The sequence below is a fragment of the Crocodylus siamensis genome, chromosome 11 (assembly GCF_052110815.1).
Source record: "Crocodylus siamensis isolate JL-2025a chromosome 11, ASM5211081v1, whole genome shotgun sequence".
NCBI classification, from domain to species: Eukaryota; Metazoa; Chordata; order Crocodylia; family Crocodylidae; genus Crocodylus; species Crocodylus siamensis.
Genome location: NC_143405.1, coordinates 50,191,285 through 50,208,318, shown reverse-complemented (window position 1 = coordinate 50,208,318; position 17,034 = coordinate 50,191,285). Strand labels below are relative to the sequence as shown.

Sequence of the window (17,034 nt, the reverse complement as noted above, 5' to 3'; positions counted from 1 at the left end):
AAATATAGCAAAGTAAAATTATGGCATAATCACTTACCCTAGAGCAGTGGTCTCCAAACTTTTTAAAGCAGATCACAGTTGGCATTTAAAAGCAACCCTAGATCTACTGTGTGTTGCTGCCATCTCCCCCACCCCTCCACCCAGCAAGGAAGTCTGTGGGGAGGGAAGTGGGGGGCAGATCTAGACAGAGGGGGAAAAAATTATTTGGGGCTGCGCCTCCCCAACAGGTAAGTCCAACCCGGCCAGGGCACCACTCAACTTACCCAAGCTCCTGCTTCTGCAGCGCTTCTCCTCATCATGGGGGCCTCAATCTAGTCCCCCGCCTGTTCCCTCCCCCCACGGACTGACAGGCTGGGCTGGGCTGGGCTGGGTGAGCGCATGCGGGCACTCAGTCCCCCACCCCAGCCTCAGATTGACTCGAAGAGGCTCCGAGATCTACTGCAAGAGGCCCCAAGATTTACCGGTGGATCTCAATCCACTGGTTGGTGACCACTGTCCTAGAGTGTGTGGCAATATTTATCTTCTTACCTTTCTTGGCATCCACAGGCTTTTGTCTCCACCATTCAACGTTGCCAGTGCTCTGTATTCATACTTTGGCATATTGGTGTATGCTTATTAAGTTATTTAAATCTGAAGGAACCCACTTCTATTCTTTTCTGTTGACTTTTAAGAAATGAGCTCTTTGAATTTTAGTCTAGTGATTGGATCTTCGTGGAAAAGTGGGGAAGGAGATGGAATTAAGTAACTGGCACTAGCTCAATTCTAGGGGGATGGTGGCAGGTACTCAGAACAGACTTTACGTTTTCAAAGAAGCAAGTGTGACAAAGCCTCTCAGTCTTTGCATGAAGCAGTGAACAAAACAAATGCCAAGTTAACAACCTGAGTAAGCGGGCACAAAAGCGACAGCGCGATAAAACCTTGGCGCCTGGGCAGTTGGGCCAGGGAAATAATCTCAGGCCATCAGATAAATGCTGGGCACCAATATATGTATATATAATAGAGACACACACACATCCCTGTATTTACCTGAATCATTGTCTTTTTTGGGTGGAAACCCAACTTAATGTCTGTCAAAGGAAGAAACAGGGTGAAGGAGATCTCTGTTCTAAGAACTGCTTGCCTGTTGTGCTTTTCTTCTGTGCTTTTCTTTCCCACGCTGCCTTGTTTTGAAGCTTTAGGATTTATTATCTGAGAGTGTTTTTTGACATCTGTGAACTGACTGTAGAATGCAAGAGGGCTAGTCATGTATTTATGCAAGACCTGAATCTGTACTTAAATCTTTGATCGGCGTAGTCCATACTGGGAAAAATCATTATTTACTAATGGCAATACCTCCTTTTTGCTGTCCAAATGCAGGAAAGAAAGAGTCCTGTCCAAAAAGCTTACTTTTTTAAAAAATTTTCTTAGTTTTGATGAGTTCTACTCAAAATGACACACATCTATGATAAAATATCCATATAAGACCAGATTGGTACTCTGGTCCTGCTATTGGTACCAGATTGGTACTCTATACTAAAGTATATTGCTACCTATGATATAAACTGAAAACAGTATTTTTGCTTCTCTGTCCCAGATTCTTTTCTTGAATAGCTTCCCATGTTTTACCAAGAAATAATTACAATACCCTGATGGAGGAAAGAGGTTCCTTTACCTACAACTTATAGTTCATTCACTGTTCGTTTATTTGTGGAAAGAATTACTGTTGTGTTTAGTGCCTTAATAGCCCCAGTCCGAAACCAGGAGTCCAAGTAGATGCTGTACAAATACAAAATGTTTGATGTATATAAAGCAGCTTTCATAATTTTTTACATAAATATTATTATTTATATATGCGTAAAAATAATCACATGCTCTCATGAGAAGAAGTCTAGAAAGTCAACTACACCATGAGTATTTTATAAAACTGGAATTCCAGGGTTGCAGGAGCTGATGCACTCATTAAGAGATACTAACTGCTAGAAACTAGAACGAGAAACCATTTCACCCTTCTCAATTTTCTGTTAGGAGTTCATAATTGAGACATCATCCATTTCTTTCAAAGCCCTCATACTCTGAAGTGACTTTTAAAGTAGAATTGTTAAGTGATACTTTTACGCTTCTGACTTACAGATCAGTTGAACTCCATTTTTCTGTTTCTGCCAGCTGTGTAAACTGCACTTGAAATCTGAGAGTTGAGCTGTGTTCCTCCTGCCTCATGCATTATCAAAAGCTTGTTAAAAAGTGGTCTTAATTTCTTAGATTGTTTTACAAGCCAGAATAAAGAATCCAGTTCATTCTGTCTTCCAGTTAAATCCTTACAGTGCCCTTGTCATCATGGTATGTGGACTCTGCCAATGCAGCAGAAATAGGACTCAATAAAAACTTGTGTTTGGGTTTTAAACCCCTTATCATCTCCATGGCGTATGTTGCACTCTGATGAAATGAAACACCCCTCCCTTCTGCATGTTGGGGTTGAGGCTTGGCCATGCCCCCTTCTCCTGTATGACTGGATGGGTTGGGGCCCTGCCACATCCACCCTGGGCACCAGATTGGGACTACCTGTTGGATCTAGCCCACAGATGGACTGGGCACTGCCCATCTGGCCCACTGGGCAAAAAGATTGGGCACCACTGGATTAAAAGCTCCATGTTAGGAAGAAGAGTATTACATCTGAGTATACAGAGTTACTTTCCCTTCCCTTGCATACTTAATCTGTACTTTAACTGCATGTCAGAGACTTCAAATGGAGTAGCATTAAATAAATTTTGCTAGAAATATGACCACCCCTATGGTTCCTAATCTTAGTCTCTTTTTATTTCCTGTCTCCTCCCTCTGCTTCCCTAATTACCCAGCAAAGTCTGTAAAGACATGCAGATTTTGCTCAGCTTCAGGACCATCCTCTCTGAGCACTGGCATGTTCAGGTTGGAAACAAAAACCTACATTTTGTTCTGAAAGGTGGCTATTAGATACAGATGCAGCTAAGACTCCCTGATTTAAATACATCATCATCTCATAACCATTAGAGAATTAGGGAAGGAGATTGGTTGCCTAAATAATCTGGAGCCATTCACTCTGGTCCTGCTATACCTTTTTCCCTTTAAAATTTCTCTAGAGTTCAGCTGCCATTTCAGTCTTAGCACCTAGCAATGATGGAGACTGCTCATGCAGAGTCAGCCAGCATCTTAATCCTCTCTCCCTGTTCTGAATAGGACTAGGCAACACATTGCACTAAACACCAGCAGCCTGTCACACTAGTGTTTCCACTGATGAGACCAGCGTTGGATCTGAAGTTATGCTAACGGTGGGAAATTTTGAGAAGGAGCCTTATGTAAGTACAAGAGATGAAGCTGAATAGATCAAAACCTCAATGCTTTGAAATCCTCTTGGGCACTTTAACACGTAGCTCATCCAAAATGTGTACTAGCGGTGTGCTGTCTTTGGAGGAAAATGATTATAAGAAGCTCAGCCAGATTTTACCTCCACCTCAGTTTGAGTGATTTTTAATGCGTTGAGAGTATAAGGTGTTAGATCTACGGAGCAGCAGGCTGGGAGCTTCCGTTGGCTGATTCCACAGTGATCTCTCTCCTGCTCTGAGCTATTTTTTTATAGCTATTTGGAATAAGATTGCTTGGAAATTGGGTGCTTCTAGATGTATTTATGGTTGATGCTTAGAATAAAGCAGGGGTATAGCAAGCCCTTTAAATGCCTGGGAAAAAGGTGGAAGTAGGAGTGAATTATACTGACCAGTGCATAGAGAGCAGGGGGGTTAGGCAGAAATCAGGTTCTCTGGAGCTCCTCCATGTGCCCCATTAGCTTCCTTCCCCTCTCCAGGCATAGGTCTGTGCTTCCCGTGACAAAGTGTCCCCCGGAGATACACTAAAAAGCACAGGGCTGGGCAGTGCAGAGCTACCCCTGCTGTGATAAGGACTTCTGAAGGGAGGGGGTCATACTAGTGCCCTCTCTAACTTAGCACCAGGTGCTGGTGTCCCGCTCACCCCCAATCCCAGTTACATTACTGGAATAGAGAGAGGAGCGCCCACCTTTCTTCATGTGAATGTTATTGTATTGTTGGAAGTTATGGGGCAGGGGAGAGTATAGCCTCCTTCTGGAATACTGTGAAGTAAGCACATAGGAAGCATGGTTGTTGGTTTCTTTTTTTACCAGGAGGCTTTTAAACGTTCCGGCTGCTGTTTATACGTTGCACACCAGTAAAAGGCTGCAGTGGGTGCTTCTTGCACCATCGCAGAAGCGTTTAGCCAACAACAGTTCAAGTTGGAGCAGCCCTTTCCTGCATTCTGAGCCACGGAAGAAGCCCGTGCAGCCCATTGAAATGCTTGGAATGTTGCTTTATTTCCTGTCATTTGCTGATTTAATTGAAATCGTTAATAAAGGGCCTTTTGTCCTGTTAGTTGTGGTGAGTGCAGTGTTGTGGCTTTTTTTTTTAAATCTTTTTGCTATTCAAAGAAAATAAACTTGGAGTTGGCAGCGTTCCACAAGTGGTGTCAAGGGGGAAACGTGTGGTGGTGGCGGCCTGTTGGAGAACTGTCAGCATCTTCTTTCTGTTATTAACTTTATTTTCCTCTAGAATTGGCTTTCTTTTTTTTTCCTTTCTTTTTTTTTCCCCCCTGGCATGAATTCCATACTTTTAACATAAACCCTGCTCAGAAGCAGCACATAAAGAGAGCAAAGGGAGAGCAGTCTCTAAAGAGTAAATGTGCAAAAAAGAAAAGTATGTTACAGATCAGCTTTGATATATCAGTGAGCAGACAGCTCATGAAGGCCCTGTCACAGCCAACACAAAGAGCATAGGAAGATTTGTAGTGACTGCACACTGCAGATTAACTCAGATCCCACAGCAGGGATGTGAAGGGAAAGTGGGCATAGGATTTGCTATGCCACATCTGATCATTGGTCCAGCAAGTTTGATATCCTAATTCTAAAGTGACAGGCATCATTAAAAGGTGTGGGGGAAAAATAGCTCAACTGATTCCCTTCAACCTTTGTAATATTGTTGCATGTGGAGGAAGATATTTATTCCTGCACTCCTATATGAGCATTTTACATCCCAAAACATAAGCATTATTATTATTGTAGCTGGGCTAGTGACAAATATTGGTCAGAAATTGAAATGTCTTTGAGCTTTACTCTCAGTTTAAAAAGCACGTTACAAATATATCCAGCTGAGATGGGCTTGAGCTATAATGTTCAGAGCCAGATCTGATGTTTCCTCAAATTCAAGAATGTTGAGAGTAGGAAGACTGGGTCCTTTTTTTTTTTTTTAAATAATGATGAATTTCTGTGCACTTTACCACATTGTTTTTGTAATTGCAGTTCACCTAACAAAGAAAGAAAGTCATCAATTTGCACAACTGATGTAAGGGACTACTGCAGTTAAAAGGGTAGGAACCCTATAACACTACTCAGTTTAAGGTAGTATAGACAATAAAGAACTCGTGTCAGAGATGCAGGCACAACTCCTACTGCTAAATTCTGCACTGGTAAAAATGTGGACTGTAGCTTAGAACTGAAAATTCACCTAATTGACACATCCTAATAATGCATGGCAATAAGTCGTGGATTGAAGACTCAGTGCTATTATGTATTAAGTTAATAAATCTGCCTGCAGAGTAAGCCACTCCCAATTTGGAGGCGCAACCATTTCAGTGGAACGACACAAAATGCTAAAGATTCATGGGTGCCCCAAAGAACTCCCATGCCATTTGCTCCAAGTTACAGGGCTGAATCTCTATGATGTGTTAATATATTCTTCTCAAAGCAGAAGTAATTATGTTTTTAAAAAATGGTCATTTTAAACTTTTGCAAGCTTTGGGCCTTTACAGTCAAGGCTTCTCTTCCTTACTCTGAACACCTATTATTGTGCCTGGTGTCCTGCAAGGTATCAAAGCCTAATAGAGTAATATTTGGAATGTAGTGGGGAAACTTGAGTTCTCAATCCCACACACTTTGCACTTGGATCATAGGAAAGTAGGGCTGCAAAGGACCTCATGAGGTTATCTAATCCAGACTCAAGGCCAACTAGCTATTCCAGCCAAGTGTCTGTCCAACCTGCTCTTGAAAAATTGCAGGGATGGAGATTCTGCAACTACTCTACATAGCCTGTTCCAATGCTTGACCACCCACATAGTCAGAACGTTCCTCCTAGTTTCCAACCTAAATTTATTCTGCTGCTGCTTGAAGTCATTGCTCCTAGTCCTGTCTCCTGTGGCCACAGAGAAAAGCCCATCTCTGTGTTTTCTATAATCACCCTTCAGGTATTTGAAGACTTATCAAATCCTCCCTTCAGTCTTCTCTTCTCCAAACTAAATAACTCTTGTTCTTTCAGCCTTGCCCAGTACATCTTGCTTTCCAGGCTTCCAATCATTTTTGTTGCTCTCCATTGGACTCTTTCCAATATCTGCCAATTACGAATGTTTGCAGTTTATCAACTTTAAAAGAATTAGTACAAGTGTGGCGTAGGGACCACGTTGTTTATAATGCAAAGTGTCGATTTTAGACAACGGAGCAATTCAAATGTCTTTGAGTATTTTTAATTGAAGTTTAAGTACAAAAAAGAAAATGTGCTACAACACATAACAAATAACACAATAACTTTCCCAGGTCTGAGGGACTCTGGCGAGCATGTTGTGTGAATTATATAAACTCAAGGCAAGCTTACATCAAGCGGCATGGAAACGTGATGAGCTATGCAGATGGAGAACACTACTGAGAAAACTTGTTCTTGGAGCAGTTCTAATAATGAGCCACTCTTGCAAGAGCAACACAGTGTTGTACATGATTCAGTTTCCTTCTGCCTGCTTCTTTCTAGCTGCTTGGTGTACCTGTGCGTATGAGTGGGAGCATGAGCAATGATATGCAAGGTTGTGTTACACTGTCAGTAGGGTTCAGCACTCACAATGGCTATTTAGTGAACTAACTTGATCTGTTAAAGGTCTCTACAAAGATTAGGCTGGAGTAGCTATATTGTAGCCAACACTTAAGCTGCACAGACGCAGGCTTTGGCCTGCAATTTTCCTATTGTTACTGCTGCCTCTCTTCTATACATGCTGCTGCGTATAACAATTGTCTGCTCACTTGCCTGCCCCGTTGTTACTCTCCTGCTACTTTCCAGTCGTCTTGTCTTGGGGACAGAACACTATTTTTCCATCTTTCAACTGCACTTACAAGATGGTTGTATCTTTGCTTCTGTTTAAGAACATCTTCTGATCAGCCAATTTGTAAAGTACAACATAAGTAGGGTTGGATATCTGAACATTTTCAGTATGGGGCCCATGTTAGGAATCCTGGATTGTCATATTCAGTCACCCTTGGACTCAGCTATTTTCCCATGTTATTGGTTGTATTACTGTAATCCCTGGGAGCCCTAGTCCTGGACCAGGATGCCCTTATGCTAGATGCTCTACAAATACAAACAAAAGGCAGATTCTCCTCAAGGAGCCTTTTCAATAGGCCTATCTTTGGCAGCTTTTCTTAGGTTTTGGGGGCCTTGTTTGTTCTACTCATAGGAAATGCATAGCAGTTACTTCTGGGAAGCATTTATGCAGTATTGCATTGTCTGTCACTCATTTTTGCTGAGGCATTAAGATATCAAAAAAAAAGGCCTCTCTCTTCTTTCTTCCCCATTTGCCATCCTCACTTTTTATTTTCTTCTCAGGTTATTTAGGCAAAGGATTTCCTGGAAGCTAATAGTAATGGCAACACAAAGTCAGTTTGCTCTGAGATGGACCATAACTGCATGCTTTTCACAGTGATCTGCAAAGAGAGATCTGGTTAAAAGAACTTGCTAACTTGAAAATTAGTGAAATAAATGTTTTGGTCCCAGTCTGGTTTCATATAGGCTTTTGTTCACATCACAGAACAGGCAGTCTGGAAAAAGTGATTGAAACACCTGGTTGAAGGTTGGCATTAAGGTGAATTACAAAGATGTATGTCTTAACTATGTATCAGCCCTGTCTAGGGGTGGAATTCCTATTCCCTTCGGGGAGACCAGCACAGAGCACTGGGAGCTGGGATTCCCCACGTACTTCAGCAGCACCGCACGGGGTGAGTGGACTCTGTCCGGTTCCAAATAATGTGGCACAGAAGAAAGCATTGGTAGGAGATGAGAAGAAAAATGTTAGGACTAGGTGGATCTGCAGAGTGGAAAGGCAGAAGGCATGATTCCTGAAATAGTTTCACAAGGTGTTTCCATCTCAGCCTTCCACCAAAGAGTAGGTTTCTCTTGGAAAGCAGAAGATTTGAGAAATAATGTTAAGTCCAGTGACTGACAGACACCCCCATGCAATCCCACTAACCTCAGTGAGATAATACTGCCTGCAAGCTGGGGTGGCCTGTGGCTCTCAGTTGATTAGAAGCACACAAAAAAACTGTCCCTATGAATGGGTTTGTCAAAATGCATTCGTTAGCATATTTTCTTACCTCAGGCTTTATTTTATTTTATTATTTCACAGGCTATAAATTTACCTAAACACAGCTTTATTTTTTATGGTCTTTAAAAGACTATGACTTCATCTATTTATAGAGGCAGCAATGAACACAGTATTGCTTGATTGCTGTCTCCTAATTTTATGAGCTGGCATTTTCAAGAAAGATATTTCACCAGTGCAAAGTATTTTACTATGTTAATTAAATCTCTTGTTGGAAATGCCAAATTCTTGGTTACTGCTTTCGATAGCAACAAATAGATAATAGTGGGGTTTTTCCTGGCATATTAGGAAACAAGCAAGCACAGTATTTATGTGCTTTAGATAGGGTGAAAATCGCCTGTGTTGTTGTAAATGTATATCATATCCAGATGGGAACCTCTCAATATATCATAATATGTCTGGGGCACAATTCTGGTTGTGACCTATAAAGCAGAGAGGAGAGGTTCTATGCTAGCTCAGTCATGAATAAAACACCTTGCTTGGCTGGGATTTGCAAAGGGTCCTGAAGTGATTAGGCATGCATGTCCCGAGGAATTTCAAAGGGAGCTGAGTGCCGAACTCCGTTAGGCTCCTTTGAAAAATCCTAGTTCTAATACAAATAAAAGGACCCTTGAGGCATCATGCAAATTTATTTAGCAGCACATAAACAGTTAAAATAACTATGGAAAGCTTCCTTTCCCACAGGACAATTTTAAAGCTAAAACTGAGGTATAGCTAATTGGAACAATCCAAGGGCACTTCGATCCATTGGTACATGAACCAATATACCATATGGACCTAATTTTGTAAAGAGACTCTGTTCCTTCCCTCTTTTGTGCCTGCAAATTCAGAAGTGCTATTAATGCTATCTGCAATCAAGTAGAAGATATTTAGGCAAAATCGACTATACCTTAATTTACTTGTACTCACAAAATTGCAGGCACAAAGTTTCTAACAATCAGACCTCTTAGGAGCGGTGATAGATTTGTGAACATTTGGTCAGTCCAACCATTTACCTAGCTGAACATTCCTTAAGTTCATAGCAAAATAGAGGACATTGGGATGAGACAATATAATAGAATATAATACATTTGGAGTTTGAGGGGGTTGCTTATGAAAAACAACAATCACTTAGTCAAGTTGATCTTCAATACAGCATTTCACCCAAAGCTGTGAATGGCTGAAAACGATCTGAAATGTGACCTTCGGATGTTCTGATGTGCATCAGCCCCTGAACAAAACAAAGGGTGACACACAATGGGATGAAAACAAGAAGCCTAGGCTTTTCAGCATCCCCAGGGGTCAGGTACCAGTCACGGATCTGGACTGTCTGACCACTTATCTCAATTTCACATTAGACACTCTATAACCCAGACCTACAGCCTCTTTTCATTGCCCTGGGGTTTTTCTAGGTCCCCTTATGTGGCACTGAGATACCAGCATACACAGCAAATCCCTTCCCCTTCTTTTCCTGTCCTTGGGGCATAAATCAAAGATGTACATAAGGAGCATATATGAAGCAGACTTCTGATTTATGCTTTACTTATTAATGGAACAGATGGTACTCCTCAACCAACTTGGTTTGGTTATAATTTTCCTGTCACCTGGGCACAGATAACAAAGAAATCATTGCTTTCTCCCATAGTAGTCTGAGGAATTTTCAGTCCCACTGGTTTCTTACTTGCTACAGAACAAACTAAAATTAATCCATAGGAAATCCTTCTGCAGAAGAGATGTACTTTACTCAGAGTGGAGATACCATCACCCATACCCATCACCCTGAACAAACCTCAAACACAATTGGAAGGCAACTTAACTTGAAAAAAGTTGAGCTACTATAAAAGAATGGTATGAAAAAGGCTACCTGCAATCAAATACTGCGTATGGCATACAGAGCAAAGAACAGAATAACCAGATGACTGTCCCAGCAGTTAATGAGACCTCCACAGATTAGGAAAGCTCCCTCATACCTCTGCCTTTTTGCTTTTGTAATGTCACGTACTAAAACTGGACCAGCTTCCAACACCTCCATAAAGGAGCTGTGGCTTAACATAACACTCTCCTGGTACAAGGCTCACAACACTTTCCTGGTACAAGGCTCCTTGGTAGCTATCCTTCTGAAACCTGATGTTAAATGACATTATGGACAGAAGTGCTGCAGCACAGAGCTGTGACAGGAAAAATGGCATGGTACCAAGAGTTCACATTGGTCCAGAAGTTCTGTCTGCAACAGCATTTCTGCACTGACATGGACAAGGCACATCTATAGAGGACCTCACTGGATATAATTCCAATGTTAGTTTGTCTTTGTGCAGCAACAATATATTACGGAAGAAAGTAACATGTCTTACATTGATCTAACTGCAGTTTGCCTGGTGAATAAAAGTAACTGAGCTCTTCTAAAACAAAATCAAGTGTCATTTGACATATTGTTTAGTATTTTGCCACCGGTAAAAGCTGAACATTTTTGCCAGTTAATGGTTACTCAAATAAAGGAAATGACACCCAAGTAAAGAATGCACTATGGAAGCAGCTTATACTTATTAATATCAGGCTCAGTCCTGAACTGTGGAAACACATAACCCATAGTTTCAACTTTTTGCCTTGTAGATTCTTTGGGTTCTGTGGAATTGGGCTGAAGCTAAGAACTGTGACTTGTAAGCTACATGTGATGCAGTGGTTAATTCCATATAATAAGATGGGATGCATTTTTTTGAAGTCATGCCCAAATGTTCCTGGCTTAAGCAGGTAGGGGAAAGGAAGGTTTACGTCCATTTTCCTTCCTTGAGCTAAGAATGTGCTGAATGGTAATATATGAGCTAACTAGGCCTTTCACTGCATTGTAATGTAAAGGTAAAGTTCATCACTTTAATTTCTGAAGGAAAAATTATCTACACCCAGTTCGAAGAATGTCTGCTGCTTGTTTGCCTAAGTATGCCTTCCAGGGTTTTACCAGGCTGTTCATATTCACAAGCAGTTTGCCAGTTCTTGAGTCCTCTTGGCCTGCTATAAGGTAGTCTGTACCTGGTAAAAAAAGAAATAATAATTGCATAAATAAATAAAATACTGGACTAAACACTAAGTGCCTCCATCTCCACCGAACAAAAGTCTAGTTCTTTTGCCTGCTTTAGCAATGTTTAAATGATCTGTTTGTGTGCACACACTTGCATGTGTATGTACACTTGTGTGTACACTTTCTGGACACTCATGCCTATGCATATAGGTTGTGCTTTGTAAGATATGCATGCGCCTTCGCTCACAAATCCCATATATCCCAAATTCTAAGACTTGCACACACAAGTAGTTGGGCTGGCTTTTCATTTCCCTGACATTTTAGATAATGTAATTACATGCATGTCATACATTTCATAGACATTAGGGCTGGAAGGGACCTCAGGAGATCATCAAGTCTAGTCCCCTGCCCCAAGGGCAGGAAGTCAGCTGGGGTCAAAGGATCCCAGCAAAGTAAGCATCCAAATGCTTCTTAAAGGAGTCCAGAGTAGGTGCTTGCACCACCTCTGGAGGGAGCCTGTTCCAGGCTTTGGGGGTTTGGACAGTAAAGAAGTTTTTCCTTATGTCCAGCCTGAAATGGTCTTGGAGGAGTTCGTGATCATTGGTCCTTGTCATCCCTTGGGGTGCTCTGGTGAACAGGCGTTCCCCCAGATCCTGATACACACCCCAGTGTATTTATAGGCTTTTACCAGGTCACGCCTGAGCCCGCGCTTTTCCAGGCTTCAGCAGAGTTGCTTGTGGCTGTTTCTGGGGACAGCAGAATCAGGTCATAAGATATGCAGGAGCTGGTTTTATATGTGAAAAATTTCAACCCACTCTTACATTTTCATTTGCAGATGCAGGTGTTAGTGTGTTGAAAATGATTGTACCGAAATGTATGCATAAGTGTTTGTGCACAAAAAAGTGTATACCTACTAGTAAAGGTGAGACAGAAACTTCACTGAAAATGAGGTTAATCTGTCGTAACAATGTGGTATTTTTGTAGTATAAGTCTGGAGTGTAACATCACTCCATTGTTCTAAGTCTCATGACAGACATTTATTGGGCAAGTTATGAACAGGGCTCTGGGTCCTTACCTTCTCTTTGATTTAGCTGGCTTCCTAAGTAACACAGAAAACAGATGGAAGATGCATATTCTACTGCCATTGAAACACAATGAAGGAACACAGTTTCCCACATGAAAAAGGTTGACTAGACTTGTGACTGACAATTTACACTGACTTACTTTCCATAGCAAGTGGGGAGGGGAAGGGTTTGCCCATGTTTACAGGTCTGTGTTTGATCTTGCATATGCCTGCTGTCAGGCTCTTAGTGTTGGTGTATCCCATGTCTTGTACATGCATTTGCATTATTTGTGTGTACTTGTTTGTTTGACTTCTAATTCAAATGAAGCTTGCACATCCATCCTGGTGGGAGACAGGCAGCCTTTTTATATGCACCCTGCTAACTTCCCCAGTTTAATTCTTTGGGTTCAATATGTGGAACGAAACTTTTGGATCGGAGACAAGGGAGGGAAAATGTTAGGGATCTTGCCCTCCCTCCCCTCTCATAGCGGAAACCTGCACGAAAAGAAAGACCACTTTGTCAGCCAGTGTTTTCTGGTGAGGAACAAAATAAACACAGTTTATTAAAGGGCCTGAACAGAGTCAGCTGCTGATTGGCTGGTGAGCAGTGTAAAGGGCCAGATTAATCTGTGAGAGCCACACAGCTCAGCTAAATGGCTGCTGAACACAACTGCCAACCATGTATTCTTCTGCTACAAACAATGCACGTCCCCCTCTCACAATAAGGATCTTTTACAGCAGCTCGGGCAACTCCAGGAAACGTAACCACCTCATCCCTGCAGGATGCGACACCCTAGGGTGTGATCACTTCATCAGCACTAGGCACATACTGCTAATGAGTTATTATGCAGGCAGACAGGCTATAAAGGACATTGAAAACACAGGGCCGTGACCCCTCACCCCCCTACACCCACCCCAAGGAGACTGAAGCATTACACATTCTCTAGGCCAGTGGTCTCCAAACTTTTTTGATCACGCACCCCTATCAGTAAAAAAATTTTGAGCACATACCCCCAGTATATGTATATTTATTTATTTATAAATTATATACATGCACTACTCATGTACTGTTAGTGACACGTGACCATCTGACATGCGGACCGAGTGAGGGCGCCAGTGTCAATCCATATATTAAATATTAGTAAAGCTTAATTGCTTTCTTATTTTTTTAGATAAAAAATAAATATAAATAGAAGTTCTAATATTTTCTTCCCGCACCCCAATGGATTGTCTTGCGCACCTCACTTTGGAGACCACTGCTCTAGGCGGCCTATTCAGCCACCCCCCTGCTGCACTACCAGTTCCTGGGGCTGAATCCTTGCTGTGGGAGAGGGACTCTAGCTAGTAGCAGCAGTCCTTGCCTTCCTCCTCTTTGCTCCCACATCTGGCTGTGTGCCATCTGCAATGCAAATCCACCAGCACCACAGCAAGAATTGCTGTCTGCAGTCAGAGATGGAAGAGAGGAAAGCATTTAATTCTCAAGCTTTAAAATTCAGAAGTTTCTTAGGGGGTTTTTTTCTTTTTTTTTAATGCCAGTTCATGTGCAAAACTGAGGGCAGTTCAATAGTGTATCCTGGCGGGCGTCACTAATGTGGAAAGCAGGAAGGTAGCCACACAGAAAATCCATTTGCAGCTCCATAAGTAAAGTTTTACGATTCAACTCTAAAGGCCGTGGGATTAAAGATGGACTTCCTGTCATCAGCCAGGGAAGAACATACAATACAATGCTACAGAGACAGTTGGGCAGGAAGCCAGATCACCCTGCACAGCAGAAAGCCCTGCTGATCACAGTGGCAGTTTGGGCTGGCATTGGTGGCTGCTGCATATCCCTTTGCTACCTCCTGCTCTCCCTTCCCTCGCCATCAGCGCTCTCCTTGCAGAACGCAAAGTGCTGGGAAGCAGTAGCTAACCTGCATGGAGAAGAAGGAGGAAGGGGTGCATAAAAGCTGTGACTAAAGGCATGGTCATGAGAGAGCATAGACAGTGAGACCCTCGGTGGGTTCATCTCAGCTGAGGTACTGAAATCGATAGCACTCCAGCGATTTGCACCAGTTTAGGATTTGATGTGGGTCTCCTTTAAAAGCTTGTTGCAGGATGAAGAACTGGCTTGGGTGCAGATGTGCCACTGCCCACCTCTGGCTGGCATCAGAACTGCCCAGCTCTGTTTGAAAGCTCCTGTACTCCTGTCTGCTAAAGGGCAACCGGGGGGCGGGGGGTTATATTCCAAGTCCTGCTTCAGATGTTAGACAGAGCCAGACACAATCTAACTCTGTATTATACAAATACTTGACCTCACTCCAATCTACAGCTACCTTGCTGAGGAAAGAGCATGAAAGTTGTTTGCCTACTAAGTTCAAGACAGGAAGAGAAGGAGAATGCCGTATCCATTTGGACTACCTTCAGTAGAATAACTTGGCCCTAGCCAGAGTTACACTGCTGAGATACAGCTTTCAGGAACTGAGTCCTGCATCCCCGCAAACTCAAACTCAGTTTCTCCCTCGGGGATGCAGAAGATGCAACATATTCCTCATTTTTGAACGTTTGCAGTTTGTTTTGGACTGACAGGAAGAATTTACATTTGATTTTCTGTGATTCAGCCTATCCCAGAACAACTCTGTCTTTTGTGTGTGGCTGATTTGAGATGAGAACTTGCCTTAGAGGTTAGGCTAAGCCTTAGATTTCAAGCAAAGCACAAGGAGTTCCCTTCACTCTGTGCGGATGTATATATAATCTATTCAGAGGAAAAACCATGGCATAACTTATCTAACAAGTGTTGCTTTTAGGATGCGGGTAAGTCTCCGTTCTGCAGGGTGCATGGCACTAAATCTGAAATGTGATCCTTGGAGATACGGGTTGGATCATCCTAATGAAACTTGATCCCCAGGTACAAGGAGGCTGCAGATGCTAATCCCTATCAGGATCAGGCCTTCACCGCCCACTGGGATGAAAGAAAGAGCAGAGTTCACAAGACCCTTCCAAGCTCAAGAGTTGAGTTGAGAGCATGTTTGCATTGGATTTATTGCACATCTCTCCATATTACCCACATACAATTTTCAGGCTGCTAAATTATCTGATAGAAAGAAAGCTATAGTGAAGACTGTGGTGAAAAACCCCTCCACCCAGCTACTCATATATTATTACATAGCACCAATGTGTTCCTGGGTACTTTCAAAGTGTATGGCAAACACTGAGGACTGGATTGTAACCTTCCAGTCCAAGCCAGGTAAGGTGTAGCATTTGACTGTCTGCCTTAGGAATAAGAAAGGAATAAAGCTGCAACTCCAAGACATGACTTGGTTCCTCTTTCCCTGTTTGTGCTGCTGAAGTACTGTAATATATACCAGCCTTTTTGTTTGTACAGATCATTACACTCCCTTCCTAGCAGGTTAAATGAAGGGCTATGGGAGCCAAGTTTCTGCCTACCTGGAAGAGAGAGGAGTTGCTTGGCAGTAGCTGCTCTCCTCACAGTGCAGGAGTAATTCACACAAGGGAGCCTGGGTGCATAAAGAGCCCCCCTAACTCTCCTTTGCAATACACAGAAGGCTCACAGTTATGCCCCAATTAATTAATCACTGAAGTCCCCTAACGAATAAATATTATCTCCCATTTACAGATGGAAAAGCTGTGCCAGGGAGGAGAGGCAGTTTTCTCACTGCTGCAGAGGGTCTCGGGATGAGAGAGGATGAGGACTCAAGGTGTTCTGGCCTCACTCACTTCCCCTGTTTGTCTCTTATCAGAACTGTATATCTCATAAGCATAAATCTAGTTTAGAACTGTAATGAGTCGACATGTTATATGGAATTGATGTAATTTATAGAGCTACATTATAGCTAACACTTGAGGTTACATTTCCATTTTTTTATATGGGGGTATATACAAAACAAATACACCATATCAATATGACCCTAGAGTCTGTGGCTGGCTGGTGGGAATTCTGTGTTGGTTACAGATAAATATTTGAAAAAGAGGGTTGTTTTGAATTAAATCTAAAAATGAAGAATCTTATCTGTAAAGAAGTCCCCATCTTATTCTTTTGATATTAAATTAAATTTTTTAAATACATTATCAGCCTTCCACATATTGCTGGTTGTCAGCTTTAGGCTTCAAAGGAACAATTAAGATGCATGGAGCAATTCAGACCTCCCAGCTATTTTGTTCAAGCTATTTACAAATTCAGAAAGTCACAGTTTACATATGGTTTACATTCTTATGGCTCTGTCAGTGCAGCCATGAGGACTAAAAATAGTTTTTAAAACAGAATGAAAACTTAGATTCTGGAGCATAATTCTGTAAAATAGCCATGGAATCACAGAAGTCCTCTGTACATGCCCAGTATGCATATAAGCAGACAGCACATACATGTGTTCACAAATACAATGACATAATTTACAGATTCATGGGCAAAAGGTAGGGGAACTATTAGACTGAGGTTACCAGTCTGAGAATAAATTTAAACCTGTCTCTACACCATCCATAAACAGCCTTGAAGCCAATTTGTTTTTTAACTCTGTTGTGATTCCTTCAGGCCCATTTAAGCAAAAAGAAAAGACATGTT

General features: G+C 42.0%; 1 protein-coding gene across 2 annotated transcripts in view; it reads right to left on the bottom strand.

The window, feature by feature from the left end:
* Positions 1 to 6,518: 6,518 nt before the first annotated feature.
* Positions 6,519 to 17,034, bottom strand: part of LOC149855851 (netrin-4-like) — a 91,497-nt gene continuing 80,981 nt past the window's right edge. For both annotated transcript variants that reach the window (XM_090022290.1, XM_090022289.1), the window contains exon 10: positions 6,519 to 11,427. In XM_090022290.1, coding sequence (XP_089878416.1) covers positions 11,291 to 11,427 — 137 coding nt within the window. In that variant the 3' untranslated portion in view covers positions 6,519 to 11,290. The remainder of the gene's footprint in view (positions 11,428 to 17,034) is intronic.